Below are 14,965 nucleotides of genomic sequence, written 5' to 3'. Positions count from 1 at the left end.
GTTTCTCTTCTTAATCTTGAAAATAAAAATTTAGAAAAATGATGTCCATGAATATTCAAACCAGGTTATTGGTCTTGCTTCCACCAAGTGTAAATAATAGGTAACTATAAATTTTGCTGAATTTTGAAGATACTTCAGAAACTAATTCTTAGAATTTAGCCAAAATATACACACAATATTTTTGTAACAGCAGACGTTCACCAGGTTATGGCTATGACGTTTCAAGGCCACCTTGATTTAATAATAGATTGAGAACAGCATCAATGTTTAGTTTAAACCATTATTTTACATATTTGTTTATGATTAATTAACTTTTCTTTTATAAAGGCAGTCCAATTTTCGCCCTTTTTTTAATCCTGTAAAGCGATGATTAATTTTCTTCTTTCGAACATGATATTCCATTGGAATAAAAATATAAAATGTATCTTTTGCACGACACGTTTAACCCATTGAGCCCCGAACGGCCCGATCGGACCACGACACTGTGATTCCGGGGCCTGAGTTATTAAATGCTCTGAACTTTCCTATTGAATGGGAAATATAAACACATGTCGCAGCCTAAGGTCACAGCCTACAGCATTTTCCTACTTTTGGAATTCATTATTCCTTTTCTTCTACTGTGTGTGTTTGTTGATCATTAACGAGGACCATGGCGGCATAGATTTCGACAAATTCATTGAATTAAACTTTGAATTTTCCATCCCGATGACAGCAAAAGAAGAATTTTAAACTACAAAATAATAATTATAATCTAACCATAATCAAATCTTTATCCTATGATTACACCTATATATTATCTACTATCTTATAATAATTAATCCTTAGCTAGTAACTAACATGTATGCCTAAAGCCATAATATATAACTAAATTAAGGATATCTGAGTGTATTTTTAGCTTGGCGTTTGCCTTACAAATGCTCTGACCTTACTTCTTCATGAGGTAACGGGTTGTCGTTTAAACTACAAATTAGGAGCCGTGAAAAGTTGCTTCAATTTGTTCCTCAAACGACATATTATACCAAACAATCTGTTAGCACGATTGCTCAAAATATTATTGTTTTTCCATACTGATACATAAATAAGAAATGGTCCACGTGCCGATATATTTGGTCAACGTAATCAATTAAGGAGCAGTGTTCGAAATAGGTCCATCAAAGTCATAGAAGGCTTATTTTGGCGCGCGGCGAGCTGGTCGCGTAGTTAGACCGCGCAGCCTGATCGCAACGTACGTTAGGCGAGCGCAAAAAAATCCGCGCATTTTGCCAATGTGTATTCAAAGTACATGTGTTTACTTTTATGTGTTTTTAATTAATTTTTTTGGAATAAAACTGCTATAACGTACTTTTGCTGACGCGATTTTTGTTTATATTTAATTCGTTGCATTTAGTGAATTTTGGAGCTTTATGAAGTTGTAGGTATTTTATATGCATTTTGTCGTTCGTAAACCTTGCTTTATGACTTCAAATTTCGTGACGATAAAACATGACCTAGAAGTAAACTTTAAAATAATGATAGCATCATGGAACCCGAACAGGACAAATTAGAGATCGCATAATATAGTATGTTTTATGTACATGTATGTTTGTTTTGTACGTGACTTATTTGGAAACTACTTATTTCAAATTCACAAGTGGGTGATTATTTATTAGTAAATTTATGGTTTGTTTAGGTAGCACAAGATCCGGTGTCAGTGTTTTTATTCAGTTATAACAAGATGGTCATGTATACTACAAAATATTGTCGGCTTTTTCTACTATTATATTTTGAGTGTGTTAACTTAAATAATTAATAAAAACAATGGATACTATATGAGTGTAGACTGTAGGTACCTATGTACAATTGTATGCAATTTTGAAACTTTATAGAACTGCTTATATAATTATATTATATAATTATATACCTAAGGGATAAATTCTAGACCAACATCACATAAAAAACGTATTGCGAAGTTGTTTCTTACAATACTTTGCTCAATATTCAAAGTGGGTACCCACAACTTGTAAATACAATTTCTACGTGATATCTTAACGTAACGCATCGTTGACTTCCGACAAACCTTCGGACATTTCCGGGTTGCAATGCCAGTATAATCTATTCTATTTATAGAAAAATGGAGAAATTGATTTCTTAAATACCTATAAGTTTATCCTTCCTTGTGATGAGAAATATTTTAATAAAAATGGTTATAAACACCTACGACCAAAAATAATAAACACATCATCTTCATCATCATCAACATCAGCCCATATGCGTTCCCACTGCTGGGACGCGGGCCACCTATGAGGGTACAGGCCATAATCCACCACGCTGGTCGCTGGCCAAGTACGGGTTTATACCTATATATAGGTTATATTATATACTTTACAGTCAGGAGTAATATGTAAAGAGCGAAGTCAGGGAGAGCCTCTACCTATTAATAAATTAATTGTTTTTAATCATGGCGGGTGTAAAAGCAATTTATTAATTGCACTAATTTATTGATCAACATAGTGTGAATTAATGTATGTAATTAAAATAACGAAGTGTTATTTAATTTTTTTTTAAATACGTGTACAGTTTATAAGTCTACATTCTTTCATACCAACTTATCTCAATTTTATTATATTACCTATATATTATTATTTCCCAGATCTTATATGCCTTTCCGTATTATTTTATACATTTCCTTGTAAAAATTAAAGAACAGTCTGTCTAAAAGGAAAATCGATGAAATAAATCACATTAGCATCCAATAGACACGTCATCTAAAAGATACTACAAACTGTAATTTAAATCTAACAGGAATAGAATACAATGCACCATGATTTAATTTTATTTAAAGGTTCTAGAACGTTTTAAATATTAAATTATATTAAACCAAGTTTTTGGTTTTTTATTTTTATCTACAATAGTGCCTGATTTAGTAAAAGCTCATTTTCACACTGTTTGTATGCATTTCCTGAGAACATTTACTATGGTAATGTTTATTTTTTTTACACCATACGAAAGTAGAGATTTCAATGAATAAAAGGCTTCCCAAGTTTTTGAAAAAAGCTGATATTTTGACGGGTGACTTTTCGATTGAAAATTAGATTGTTTTCTTTTATTAATTCAAAATAAGGCGAAAAAATAAATATTTTCAATCTAATAAATTACAGTGTATTTGGGACATAATAAAGTAATTTTCACAAAATTTCGTAGAAAAAGAATAAATTTTGAAGTATATAAAAATAAAAAACCAAAAACTTGGTTTTTTGAATTTTTCACCTAAATTTTGAGGTTATGTGAAAAAATTGTTAATACAAAAGTTGTAGATCCTTTTGATCCTCAAAGTTGTACCTACAACTTTGCCATTGAACTTTTTTCCGTAAGACTTGTAGTTTTGTCGGAAATCGAGAGAGACCATTTTTTTCTCTTAAAAGCTCCCCCCTCCCACTTCCTGAACTCGGATTGACCGTAATTTATTTTTCCTTTTATTTTCATCATATTCCCCTCCTTTTCATCCGACTTCGATTTTCATTTTCGTCGGGTTTCATCCGACTGCGATTTTTTTTTGTTTAAAAAATTATCTACTCTAGTCTATAGTAGATGCATTATAGTTTAGTTTATTATCTACGTGCAATTAATTATTTGACATCGCTGTTGTACGGCATGTCAGCTTTTACTGAGATGATAAATTTGCTTTACAATAATTAATAGCCGTGTGACCACTCTTCAGTGTCATTAACATGAAAATACATACTGATTTTCCTTCTGTTAAAGTGACGGTCTTTTTTTAAAGTGACATTGGTGCATTCAGTATTAATTAGTGTCAAGGGTGTCTTAGAAAGTAATTTGAAGTTTTTAAACTTCTTGGAAGAGGCAGTGAAGTACTATAAATAAAACGGGAAATATGTTGAGACAAAACCGTATCATTGCAACTTGCAATAATTATTACAGAATACAGATTACAGATACATTATTTTTGTAGTTTTCAGAAATATCATGATTAGATTGTCGGGTTTTAATAGTTGTAGAAGTCAGAAATGACATGATTGGGTTGTCATGTTTTAAATTTCAATAGTAGAGGTAAATAAACATGACGTTAAACACCGTCTCGTTAAGCCCAAAACGTTGCCAATCACCAAACATAAAACCCAATAAATCACACCAAATTTCACTCATATCTTCAAACTTTCGAGACACATAAATAGCGTCACATCTTTCTGCTTGTTTAGCGAAAAGTACACTAAAATGTGTCCACCACATTACGTAATCTGCCCTAATGGTTTCGGCAGTTCCGATGTCATGATAGCGTCAGGCCCATAAATAGCGAGTCTGCTGTCAGCTTCGGCTAACAGGCTTAGCGTCATGTGACGTCAGTTAAGAAGATTATCTAGCTGTTTGATTTTCCCTACTGGGATAGGTTTTACTATATGTATACGCTTCACACGATCAACCGTTAAACTGCGGGCGAGTTGAAATAATAGTATACTTGATAATGCTACCAATTGAGAAGTCTCTGTTGTTTGAGGAACATTAGTTAAAATAAAGTAAAGCGCTCCGCGTGGCATTATGTTTGTGACAGAATTATGAAAATTGGCTGTTTTAATATGTCCATATTACTTTTTATAAAATTTGTGTAAATATAATCGAGTACCTGAGTATCGAGGCTTCAGTATTCTATGAACAGCAACATATTCTTTTTCGCCAGCATTTGAGATGATTTTTTAGTTTATCGAGTTGAGGTTTTAAATACCTACATTACCTTCATACATTTTCGAACTAGAGATAAATATTACTATTCTACCACGATAAACTAATCTTTTTATTGATTCCACGTAAAATGAAATCCCTAGAAGATAATAATTAAGGAGCTCTATGAATAATAATTTAAAGTTATAGATGTATACAATTTAATAGTAATAATAATATACAATAACGTACATTATACATACGTAAAACATACATTAGAAAAATTTATTGATGTAAAGAAATAACAGGTTAAAAGATCAAACAAGCTCTCAATCATACGCTTTATAATAATCTGCCGACATTGAAATTATAATCTTTATTGGTTAAATCAATTATCTGGCTTGGGCTTTTAAATAAGAAGCCAAATAAATGTAGGATTTTATCGTTCCGTAGTGAATATGTTCGTTTGATGTAAATGCACCGTTAACCCAACATAGAGCTAGAGCTAGAGCAATAGCATATTTTCGTGTAAACGTGAACTCGCATTCAGTGTTATTCAGTACTAGCGGTCCGCCCCGGCTTCGCCCGTGTTACATATTTACGTTTTCTCTACATAAAAACCATCCTCGTACTTCAAGGAATATAATAAAAAAAGAATTATCCAAATCGGTTCAGCCGTTCCCGAGTTATGCGCTTACCAACACATTTTGCGATTCGTTTTTATATACATACTAGCGGTCCGCCCCGGCTTCGCCCGTGGTACATGTTTACGTTTTCTCTACATCCTCGTACTTCAAGGAATATAATAAAAAAAGAATTATCGAAATCGGTTCAGCCGTTCTCGAGTTATGCGCTTACCAACACATTTTGCGATTCATTTTTATATATAAGACTAGCGGTCCGCCCCGGCTTCGCCCGTGGTACATATTTACGTTTTCTCTGCATAAAAACCATCCTCGTACTTCAAGGAATATAATAAAAAAAGAATTATCGAAATCGGTTCACCCGTTCTCGAGTTATGCGCTTACCAACACATTTTGCGATTCATTTTTATATATAAGATAAGATAAGAACATTGCATAGAATCTTTTCGAACGTCTTAAGAACAACGTAAGAATGCTCTACGCCTGTTTACACTAAAATAATTTGACATAGTGGGGTTAGAATGAGCATTTGCTCGTTTTGATCTAAATGCACCGTAAAACAAATGCTTACCCTTTAAAAATATGATAGGTATATCTTTTTAATTATGTACATTTCTAAAATTATATTCATCACATTTAGAAGACCTAGTACAAAGACTCTTTGAAATTTTTGCTACAAAAAATAAAAAGATTTTGATTGATGTTTTCGTGATGTTTTCTATTTGTTTCCGTACCGTTCATTTTAAATGACAAATGCGTCTATTTTTACGAAAACATCTTTTTTTCTGGAACCACGTGTTCTGGGCTCATGTCCAACATAAGCGGGTCTAGGTCATCTAACTCTGACTGATATGAGTTATGTTTACCTGTACGGTATTTATGTCATATTATTGATGAATGTCACTTGTAATCCATACGATAAGTTATCTATCGATAACGTCTAGAAATAACTATGAAGACATTGGAGCTTTGCCTCTATGGAAAAATTATTTTTTTATAATTAGAAAAATTACTCTTACAATCTTCAATCAGGTCATCAATGCCTATTTATACTGTCTGATTTTTAAAGTATACTTTCATGACTAGGAAAATTTGTTAGCTATTTATTTTTTATTACATTTTAACTAAAATCAGATATATTTACACAATTGTTAAACTTATTGTGTAATAGATTTTTTATTGCTCTAAAATAAAGTTGGTCTTTATAAAAAAAAAATAATTTAGACATAAAACTGTTAACTGTTAAGTGTTAATCTTATCTTTAACTATCCATGTTAATCTATAAGCCAAATAATATAATATAAAATTTGCAACATAAATACTGAAATTACTTTAAATCTCGTTGATGTTAAAAAATATATTCTGTAAAACTGACGCTCCTCCTATATTTCTGCTCTTTTCTTACCTTATGATATTTATAACACTTGATATTAGTGTTACTAATAGTTGGAAACCAATTTATAGCTGGAGATCGTATAATCAAATAAGCTGCATTTTTAATTTTAATATTCAGAAAAATTAGTCTGAAATCTTAAATAACAAGCTTCGCAAGCAAATTGAGCTACATACTATAATATTATCAATGGTTTACACTCGTAATTTTCCTGAATAAAAGCCCAGTTACAATTGATATTCAATCATAGATGTTCTATTAGAACCAACAGCACGTGTGTCCCAAATTATTCTCGTTGACCTTTTAATTAAAAGTATAAGGCGTTTGCCGATAAGTCAACTAGTTTGCTGACCTTATGATTAATTATTTATATCCTCCCACGTATAAATACTTATTATAATAATTAAATCTGTCTATGACTTAGATGCTATGTAATACTGACTAATTAACGAAAAGAATTTGGATACTACCATTTGAAATTTATGACCTTAGCTATATACTGATGCTTTACTAGAAAAAAAAATATTGAAATAGTAGTAAACATACTAATAGTAGAAAATTCTATGCTTCTTATAATTAACTTATGCATTTATAATAGTAAGCAAGGACTACGCAGTTATCATTAGAAGTTAGATTAGAAGATTGTCAAGTAATTTAACAAATTGTTATGATTATTGTATTGCTACTATTAAGTATGTCGCGTAAAATGCAAACTCGTTTAGAAAAAAATCTAGTCTATTTTAAGCTCAACATTAATAGTTGTCTTTGTTCATTAAATCGTTAGTCATATTTCAATAAACACCAATTAAAGGTGACAGACGGTCGACGTGGTGGTTTCTATAAAAAGTTGTGCGACCACAATGCTGTGTCATTGGTTACTGTTCAATGTATTGGGAAAGAATTATAGACTCACGCTTGATGCTATGACATCGTGCATAATTAGCGAGGAACAATGGGTACATTTAAAGTCGAGCCCATGCTGACTGTGGGCGCTGTTGTAACAAAAAGTATTCTCTTATTGTTTCGTTTATTTACAATCACTTATCTAAATTCTATTAGAGTCTAGACTTCTGATAAAGTACGGGAATTTCCAAAATACTAATAAGATACTAAGTAATACTTTGATCGATTTTCAATATCAAAAGCGTGTAAACTAAATTTACGCTTATTACCTATTATAAGTGGCCTGTACATTCCTTTATCTGGTCCTATCGATGATACAGCTGATAGCAAAAGTACGTTAATAGCAGTGTTGCTCTACTCAGCGATTTTTATAAACGTAATGTAAATTTTAAAATTCAGTGCCATAATCGGACAGTATGTCAATGGTTTATAGTGTGTGAGTGAAATACAAGTCTAGGACAGTGATTTAAAATCTAGTGATCATGTCGCACACACACACAACGCAGTGTAAAGTGGACCACTACTTTAAGTTGGAAAAAAAGTATCTGGACTTAAAAAGACTGGTTATGGAGAAGACTGAAGAATTGAAGAAGCGAGACAAAATTATATCAATGCTAGAAAATGAAATTGACGATCGAGATGCAACCATACGATATTTAAAGAACGAAATAGATAAATTTCGGCAAGTTGTCAAACCTTTGACTAGGCAAATGATCGACATGCAACGAAATGGCGTGGAAGTGGAAGAAGAAGGTCTAGTGATTAAATCTCCTGGTATAGAAAATACCAGAGTGTTCCGTTTGGTTGAACCCAGGCTGAAAAGAACGGCCATATCTGCAGAGCCTCTCTCCTCGTTGACTCAGGATCCTGAAATGAAATTGGTTAAAATTACAAAAAGTTTGAAGTGAGTATTTAAATGCCATTACCTGTATATCAAAAATGTATCAAAAATAGTAAGCTATAGCCGTTTTTCCATCATTGGTTTTAAAATAGGACTCTTATTAGACATTTTGTTTACATATATGAATTATAAGCCATATGACCAATTACGGTACAACATTAACATAATTCAAAACGTCTATTGCTCTACCATTACGAAGGTCACAAACGAGATCGTTTTTACAAATCGCACGTATATTTCATTCAAAGCAATATCACGATAGCGATAAATCTTTTATAATAAATACGTGCTGTACAACATTTGTATCGATATCCATCAATCAGCAGTGCATTTCTCTCGGCTATGGTGCTGTGGTCTCGAGGCCAACATGTGTTAGCCGGAGTACCTTCGCATTCGCATTTGGTATAATTACGTTCGAACTTTACTGCGTGTCCTCGCCTTTGGCTGACACGATTCATGACATGAATGTAACTGACTGAATTGATGAGTTCAATCGGACTGCGCGGAAAGTTTAGCGTCTTTTCTTTATTTTGCGAGCGTCTCTTGCATCGTTTGAAATTTGAATATTTGTTTTTGTTATATTATGATGTATCAACAAACAACATTTATATTACAAATTATACGAATTAAATGCTTCATTTCCAATTTTCATAAACACACGTGAATTTATCAGGATAGTAAAATATAGTGACGCTATCGTCTTCGAGTAATCGAGTTGGTAAACTAAAATACTTTTGTGGGATGTGGCCTACAGAGTGCAAACATATTCTAGTTTTAAAACTGCACTGACCTTAATAAAATTAATTTTATTAGCCATGCGTTTATATGTTGATCTAATTAATTTATATGAAGCTGTATAATCTTTATAGTATGGTTATTGCGTCATGGCTGCAAATAACATATTGAATGTGAATATAAAATGTTCTGTGTAGTGTTTATTTAAGTTTAACAAGAAACTTAGTCAAAACTTTTGGTTACATTGATCTCTCTGACATTGATTTTATTACATCATTCTAGTTAACGATGTAGTAGTTATTTTTGGGATTTTGCGAATGATTTTATAAGTATGCATCTTCGTGTTAACAGTTCATATTATTTATGTGATCATATTTTGTCAGCTTCATTTAATTGCGAAATGAAAACGTCCAGTGCTTTATTTATTGATACTAATTGTGTCTTATTTCTCCCTGATCTCTATTTTACTACGTACTATACAACTCACGATTAAACTATGTACATCAACAGTCTCTGTACATATATATTTTACGAAACCTTCGTGCTCTCATAATCTGATCTTATCGATAATATTATTTTTATTTTTTTCCCGATATAGAAATATCATTATTGCAATATTACAACGGTAGTAAATAATTATGTTTGAATTAATATTTCACACACATAAAAGAGATTCGAATGCACGTACTTTTTATATTTGTTTGTAATACAAGCCGAGCTATTATTATTATTTATTATAGTGAGTAATGTATTAATTGAAATGGTATTAAATCTTTTAAATACACTACACATTATGTTACAAAAACACCAAACAATTATTATCTATGTGTTTTATAATCATTAAAACACTTAATAACATAGGTTTAAAAGCATTGAAAGTAACAATTTATAACTGTCAAGTCTAGAAGCAATTACAAGATGTATTAAATACCCGGAGTTGATCGCTATTCATTGCTTTAATTTGTTGTCATTTAAAGGTTATTGTCATTAAACTGTCCCATTGAGAGTATCCTTGATAATAACAAACGTTGTCTCGAGTATGCTTGTAATTTGAGTTTAATAATATATCATTAAAAACAAATTAAATGTATGTATTTAATTTCTTCTATGATAACAGTGTACATTGGCTCTAATGGGATGATTCTGAGTTGGTAATTACTTAATATCTGTAAGTTTACGAGTAATTTAACCCTAGAAAGATAGTCTGCGTCAAATTGACTCCTGCGTTTTCGAAATATAGCTGTATCTTTTTAAATGTCGCGAATCCATAACTGTGCGTTTAGGACATTTCATAAGTCACTGAGAGCTACCCTATGGTATACGTGTCAATAAAGTAAATGTAACCGATTTTGAAATATAGCGACTACGTGAGTCAAAATTACGCATGATTATCTTTACCGTGACTTTTACGATTTTGACTTCTATGGTAGTTTGAATATTTTTTAGCTTATTATTACTGTATATTGTGACTTATGTTAAAAAATTATTTTTATACACATTGAAGCAAATATAGAAAACAATTGGGGATAGAAAATTGGAAGAATATTGTATACTGGCCGCTCTTATGCAAAGCGACGAGGGTCCCTGTGAAGATACCGATAGTGAAGTAGGAGGACCATGAAATTGAAGATGACGTGCAAAGTGACACAGAAGATGCTTTTCCTGATGAGGTACAAAGAAAAGATGATATATTACATTCGAGCAAAAGGCGCTGTAGATGCACTAGACCGAATGTGTTCCCTGCGGTCCTATAGTAGGAAGACAATGAGATGGCCAATGGCTTTATTTTATGGAATCATTAAAATTGCCTGCATATTGCATATTAAATTTATAGCCACGATGTTAACAACAAAGCACAAAAATATCTGAGTCAAAAAAACATAAAATATAGAAACATGGAACTGTCTTCTTTGTTTATGTGTGGGCGTTTAGAATCACCAGCTTTGAGAAGATATTTGCGTGATAATATCACCAATTTGTTGCCAAACGAAGTATCTGGTACATCGTAAGAAACTACTAAGGAGGCCTTCAGTAAAAAAACGTATTTACTATACTTTTTATCCTTCTCAAATATGACGAAAGGCAAATGCGTCCTGCAAAAAATCTAACATAGTTATATGTCGTGAGCATTCTTTTATATGTGCTAAAGTTGTTTCTCACTAATTTTTCATATAGCTATATGTACAACATACATATAACATATAAAAAAGTCTGATAATTGGGGTAAAAAATAAGTTTTTATTAGAAATAATACGTATAACCAGAATTCTAGATTTAAAGCAGACGTTTAATGTTTTCGTTTTTTTATATATATAAAAATAATTATAAATAAATTATTTGTAGTATGAAGTATTCTAATATAACTGTAAATATATAATAACTTACAACCTATAGAAAAAAATAATATACCTCGACTTAGAGCTAACTAAAAAACATGCGTAAATTTGACGCATGACTATCTTTCCCGTACTACTCAATATGATTATCTTTCTAGGGTTAACTACCAGCTTATAGATATAATTATGACCCTCCGTAGGTTGTTCCAATAGAAAATGTAATAAGGCAATAAAATTCAAAACCTTGTTTTTAATATGTTCCCAGTTTCCTACCTTATGTGGCAAAAACTAAGCTTCTATATCTACCTCACTTTAAGGTACATAATGATTACGCATAGGTTTTTTGCGAATTTTATGAGGAAATTAATATGGTGCATATTACAAATATAGCAAATAAAAAACAAATGTCGGCTAATTGTTTCCTAATAAAGCTGGACTTAATTACAGTCTCAGTAATTACCAGTTTATGTTTTTAGAATAATTAACTTGCAAAGGAATATGTTGGTTAGTAATTGTTAATTTGTTTTTCCGTTTGTAAAGAAAATAGTATCACTTGATAATACTTATAATTTACATAGTGAGATTATGTTATTGAATGAATTTTTTACAGCAATTTCGTAATATTATAAATAAACAATTATAAGCAACAGAACTTTCGTAATTATAAATGAAATAATCATGATTGAGTCATATTTCATGATTGTATAATTATCGCCCGTTAAAAATATCGTTATTGTTTATTTTAAGTTCTTAATGAATATCATGTTAATAGCAGACTTAACTTCGAAATGTTTAAAAAAGATGAGCTGCAATGGTTATTAGATTATTTCACAAATTTGGCAAAATACCTATTCATAAACCAATATTTTTTCACAGATCTCGGGAACTAATAAAGGGCGCGATCCTTGACAATGACTTCATGAAGAATCTAGAGATGACACAGATCCGTGAAATTGTAGATTGTATGTATCCAGTCGAATATGCAGCCGGCAGTGTCATCATCAAGGAAGGCGATGTTGGCAGCATCGTCTATGTTATGGAAGGTTAGTACTTTTTGTTACAGCGCCATCTATTGTCGAGTAGTTGTACTTTTTTAGACGGTTTGTTTTACAGCAATTTTATTATAGCGCCATCTATGATGTTATGTAGGTTTCTTTTGGTTGGCAGCTCAAATCACAGATGGCGCTTTTATTAATTTTTGTTTAGTTTGAAAATTATGGAAAATAAAATACAAATGAATTAAAAACAATACAACGCGTAGTCATGAATTAAATAAAACAAAATGTTTGTATTAGGATAGCGTACAAATTTGTATATAAGCATTACGTAACAAGTTTAAATGACTTATTATGAATATTCATGAAATAGAAACAGCAAGTTAAATTGTAACTTTCCCTATAAGCAGAGAAAGCAGAAAAACGTCAGGTGCGCGAGATTTTCTTAACCCAACACTGTTACATGCGTTCCTACATTGACATCTTGCCTTATTAGAATCGTTTAGAAATTCTAGTACCATAATGAGTAAACTGGTGTCATCTTTTCATGATAACAGTGATTCGTATAAACAACACTTGTTACGTATTTCTTTAAAAATAACAATATTCTCGTATTATAAGTACCTAATCTGGGATTAAAGTTATTCCCTTTCATTATTTCCAATTTATAAAACTTAATTCTAAGGAACACACACACTTTTCAGATTTGTAGGTAACTTTATCACTACAAGGACTAGATGATCTTCAAATTCACACACTATTTGATTTAAATTTGATAATAAAATCAATTCAACCTTTCATTATGCAAAACTCAAATTCATTTTTTAAAGAAGCTTGATCAAATAATATTATGTAGTGCTATTAGATAAATGTCAACAGTTTCGTGTATCTTGTCCAAACATAATGTCGTTTAGACCTTGTGTTTTCAATACTTTGGGTTGCTATCACAATACGAACGTCCTTTGTAAATAAAACGCCTTTGTTGAGCGAAAATAAAGGTTATTTACAATTTCTAAGGTCATTCCGAGTCCAAGTACCGAGATGCATTGTTGAGTTGGCTATTATTTTTAACTGTGACATAAGGTATCTTGTAATCGTATACGACCAGTCAAGAAAGTACATTCTTTTGTTTTATTCTAAAGATATAAGGTTAATTTTATAATTAACTAGCGGTCTGTCCCGGCTTCGCCCGTGGTACATGTTTACATTTCATCTCCATAAGAACCATCTTCGTACTTCAAGGAATATTATAAAAAAATAATTAACGAAATCGGTTAAGCCGTTCTCGAGTTTTGCGATTCATTATTATAATATAGATTTAAATTTCATTTATAGGTAATTCAGTTTATTATACGCTCTATACAGGGTAATATTTACCGTAATGTTTTACCTACATCCGAACCAGAGTCCACAACTTCACAAGCAGTATGATAATTTTTTATCATCTTATCATTATGTAAACATGTGCCACTTTTGGGAATCGTATGCTTACCGTACGCTGACTGGCAGATGTTTTTCTTTGTGTCTAAATATTTATAGGTGAATCTTTAATTATCTAGATAATTGTTATATCTATTAAGTTAATTTTTATAAGGTTTAATCAAGGAATGTATGTAGATGTATGTAGATACTTAAAAACCCTTCGGTTTTTTAAGTATCTATATAATTATAAAGTATTTTCAGCATTAGGTTAAGAACCTTCTGTTTAGACATAGTTTCATTTATAAATAACAAATCTATCGCCACTTCAAACAGTGTTATCGTAGCTTCTGTTTATATTCACTTATATTAGCATACAAGATTTATCATAACCCAAAAACCTCTTGACCTATTATCGACATATACCACGTGCAATCAGTTCCTTTTATATAACACACGAATCAATAAATCAATTATTACTATCATATCCTACTTCCTATATAATCTATACTATGTAATATTATAAATATAAAGAGTTTGTTTGTTTGAAGGCGCTAATCTCGGGAACTACTGGTCCGATTTGAAAAATTCTTTCAGTGTTGGATAGCCCATTTATCGAGGAAGGCTATAGGTTATATATTATCTTCACGCTAAGACCAACAGGAGCGCAGAAATGCGAGTAAAACCGGAGTGCACAGCTAGTATTACATAACTGAAAGTTGAGGATGGCTGGATGTAACTTTTTCAAAAACATTGATCGGTTTGATCTATGTTTGCTATATATATAAAGATTTACAGTTTGTCAAGTTTGTTTCTTTTTAATGGAAGTTCAATTATAATATTTATAGCTTAAATAATCGTTGAATTTTAATAAAGCAGCAGTAAATTTTCACTTATTCGGCAGCTGGTATAGCTGGTCCCCAATTTAAAATATACTACTTGGGCCAATTGTTTTCAGTATCAATTCATTGGGTTAAATCGTCGAA

At 31.4% G+C, this 14,965-nt stretch overlaps 2 protein-coding genes across 5 annotated transcripts in view; both read left to right on the top strand.

The window, feature by feature from the left end:
* Window positions 1-14,965, top strand: part of for (cGMP-dependent protein kinase for) — a 108,662-nt gene that overhangs the window by 58,671 nt on the left and 35,026 nt on the right. For both annotated transcript variants that reach the window (XM_089706126.1, XM_089706127.1), the window contains exon 3: window positions 12,442-12,608. In XM_089706126.1, coding sequence (XP_089562252.1) covers window positions 12,442-12,608 — 167 coding nt within the window. The remainder of the gene's footprint in view (window positions 1-12,441; window positions 12,609-14,965) is intronic.
* On the top strand, window positions 837-8,528 carry LOC149481129 (uncharacterized). 3 transcript variants are annotated; one of them, XM_089706145.1, is made up of 2 exons: window positions 837-1,278; window positions 7,993-8,528. In XM_089706145.1, the coding sequence occupies exon 2, from the start codon at window positions 8,076-8,078 to the stop codon at window positions 8,499-8,501; it is 426 nt and encodes a 141-aa protein (XP_089562271.1). In that variant the 5' UTR covers window positions 837-1,278; window positions 7,993-8,075; the 3' UTR covers window positions 8,502-8,528. The 3 variants fall into 3 exon arrangements, with proteins under 3 accessions (XP_089562271.1, XP_089562273.1, XP_089562272.1); XM_089706147.1 differs by having other exon boundaries at window positions 7,956-8,528; XM_089706146.1 differs by having other exon boundaries at window positions 7,938-8,528.

Source organism: Colias philodice, chromosome 17, assembly GCF_061535455.1.
Source record: "Colias philodice isolate Cphi_HAF_F1 chromosome 17, ilColPhil1 Martin Lab GWU primary, whole genome shotgun sequence".
Classification (NCBI taxonomy): domain Eukaryota; kingdom Metazoa; phylum Arthropoda; class Insecta; order Lepidoptera; family Pieridae; genus Colias; species Colias philodice.
This window is presented reverse-complemented; position numbering and strand designations above follow the sequence as displayed.

Coding starts and splice junctions, on each gene's coding strand:
- LOC149481129 (XM_089706145.1), top strand. CDS start 8,076: ATGTCGCACACACACACAACGCAGTGTAAAGTGGACCACTACTTTAAG.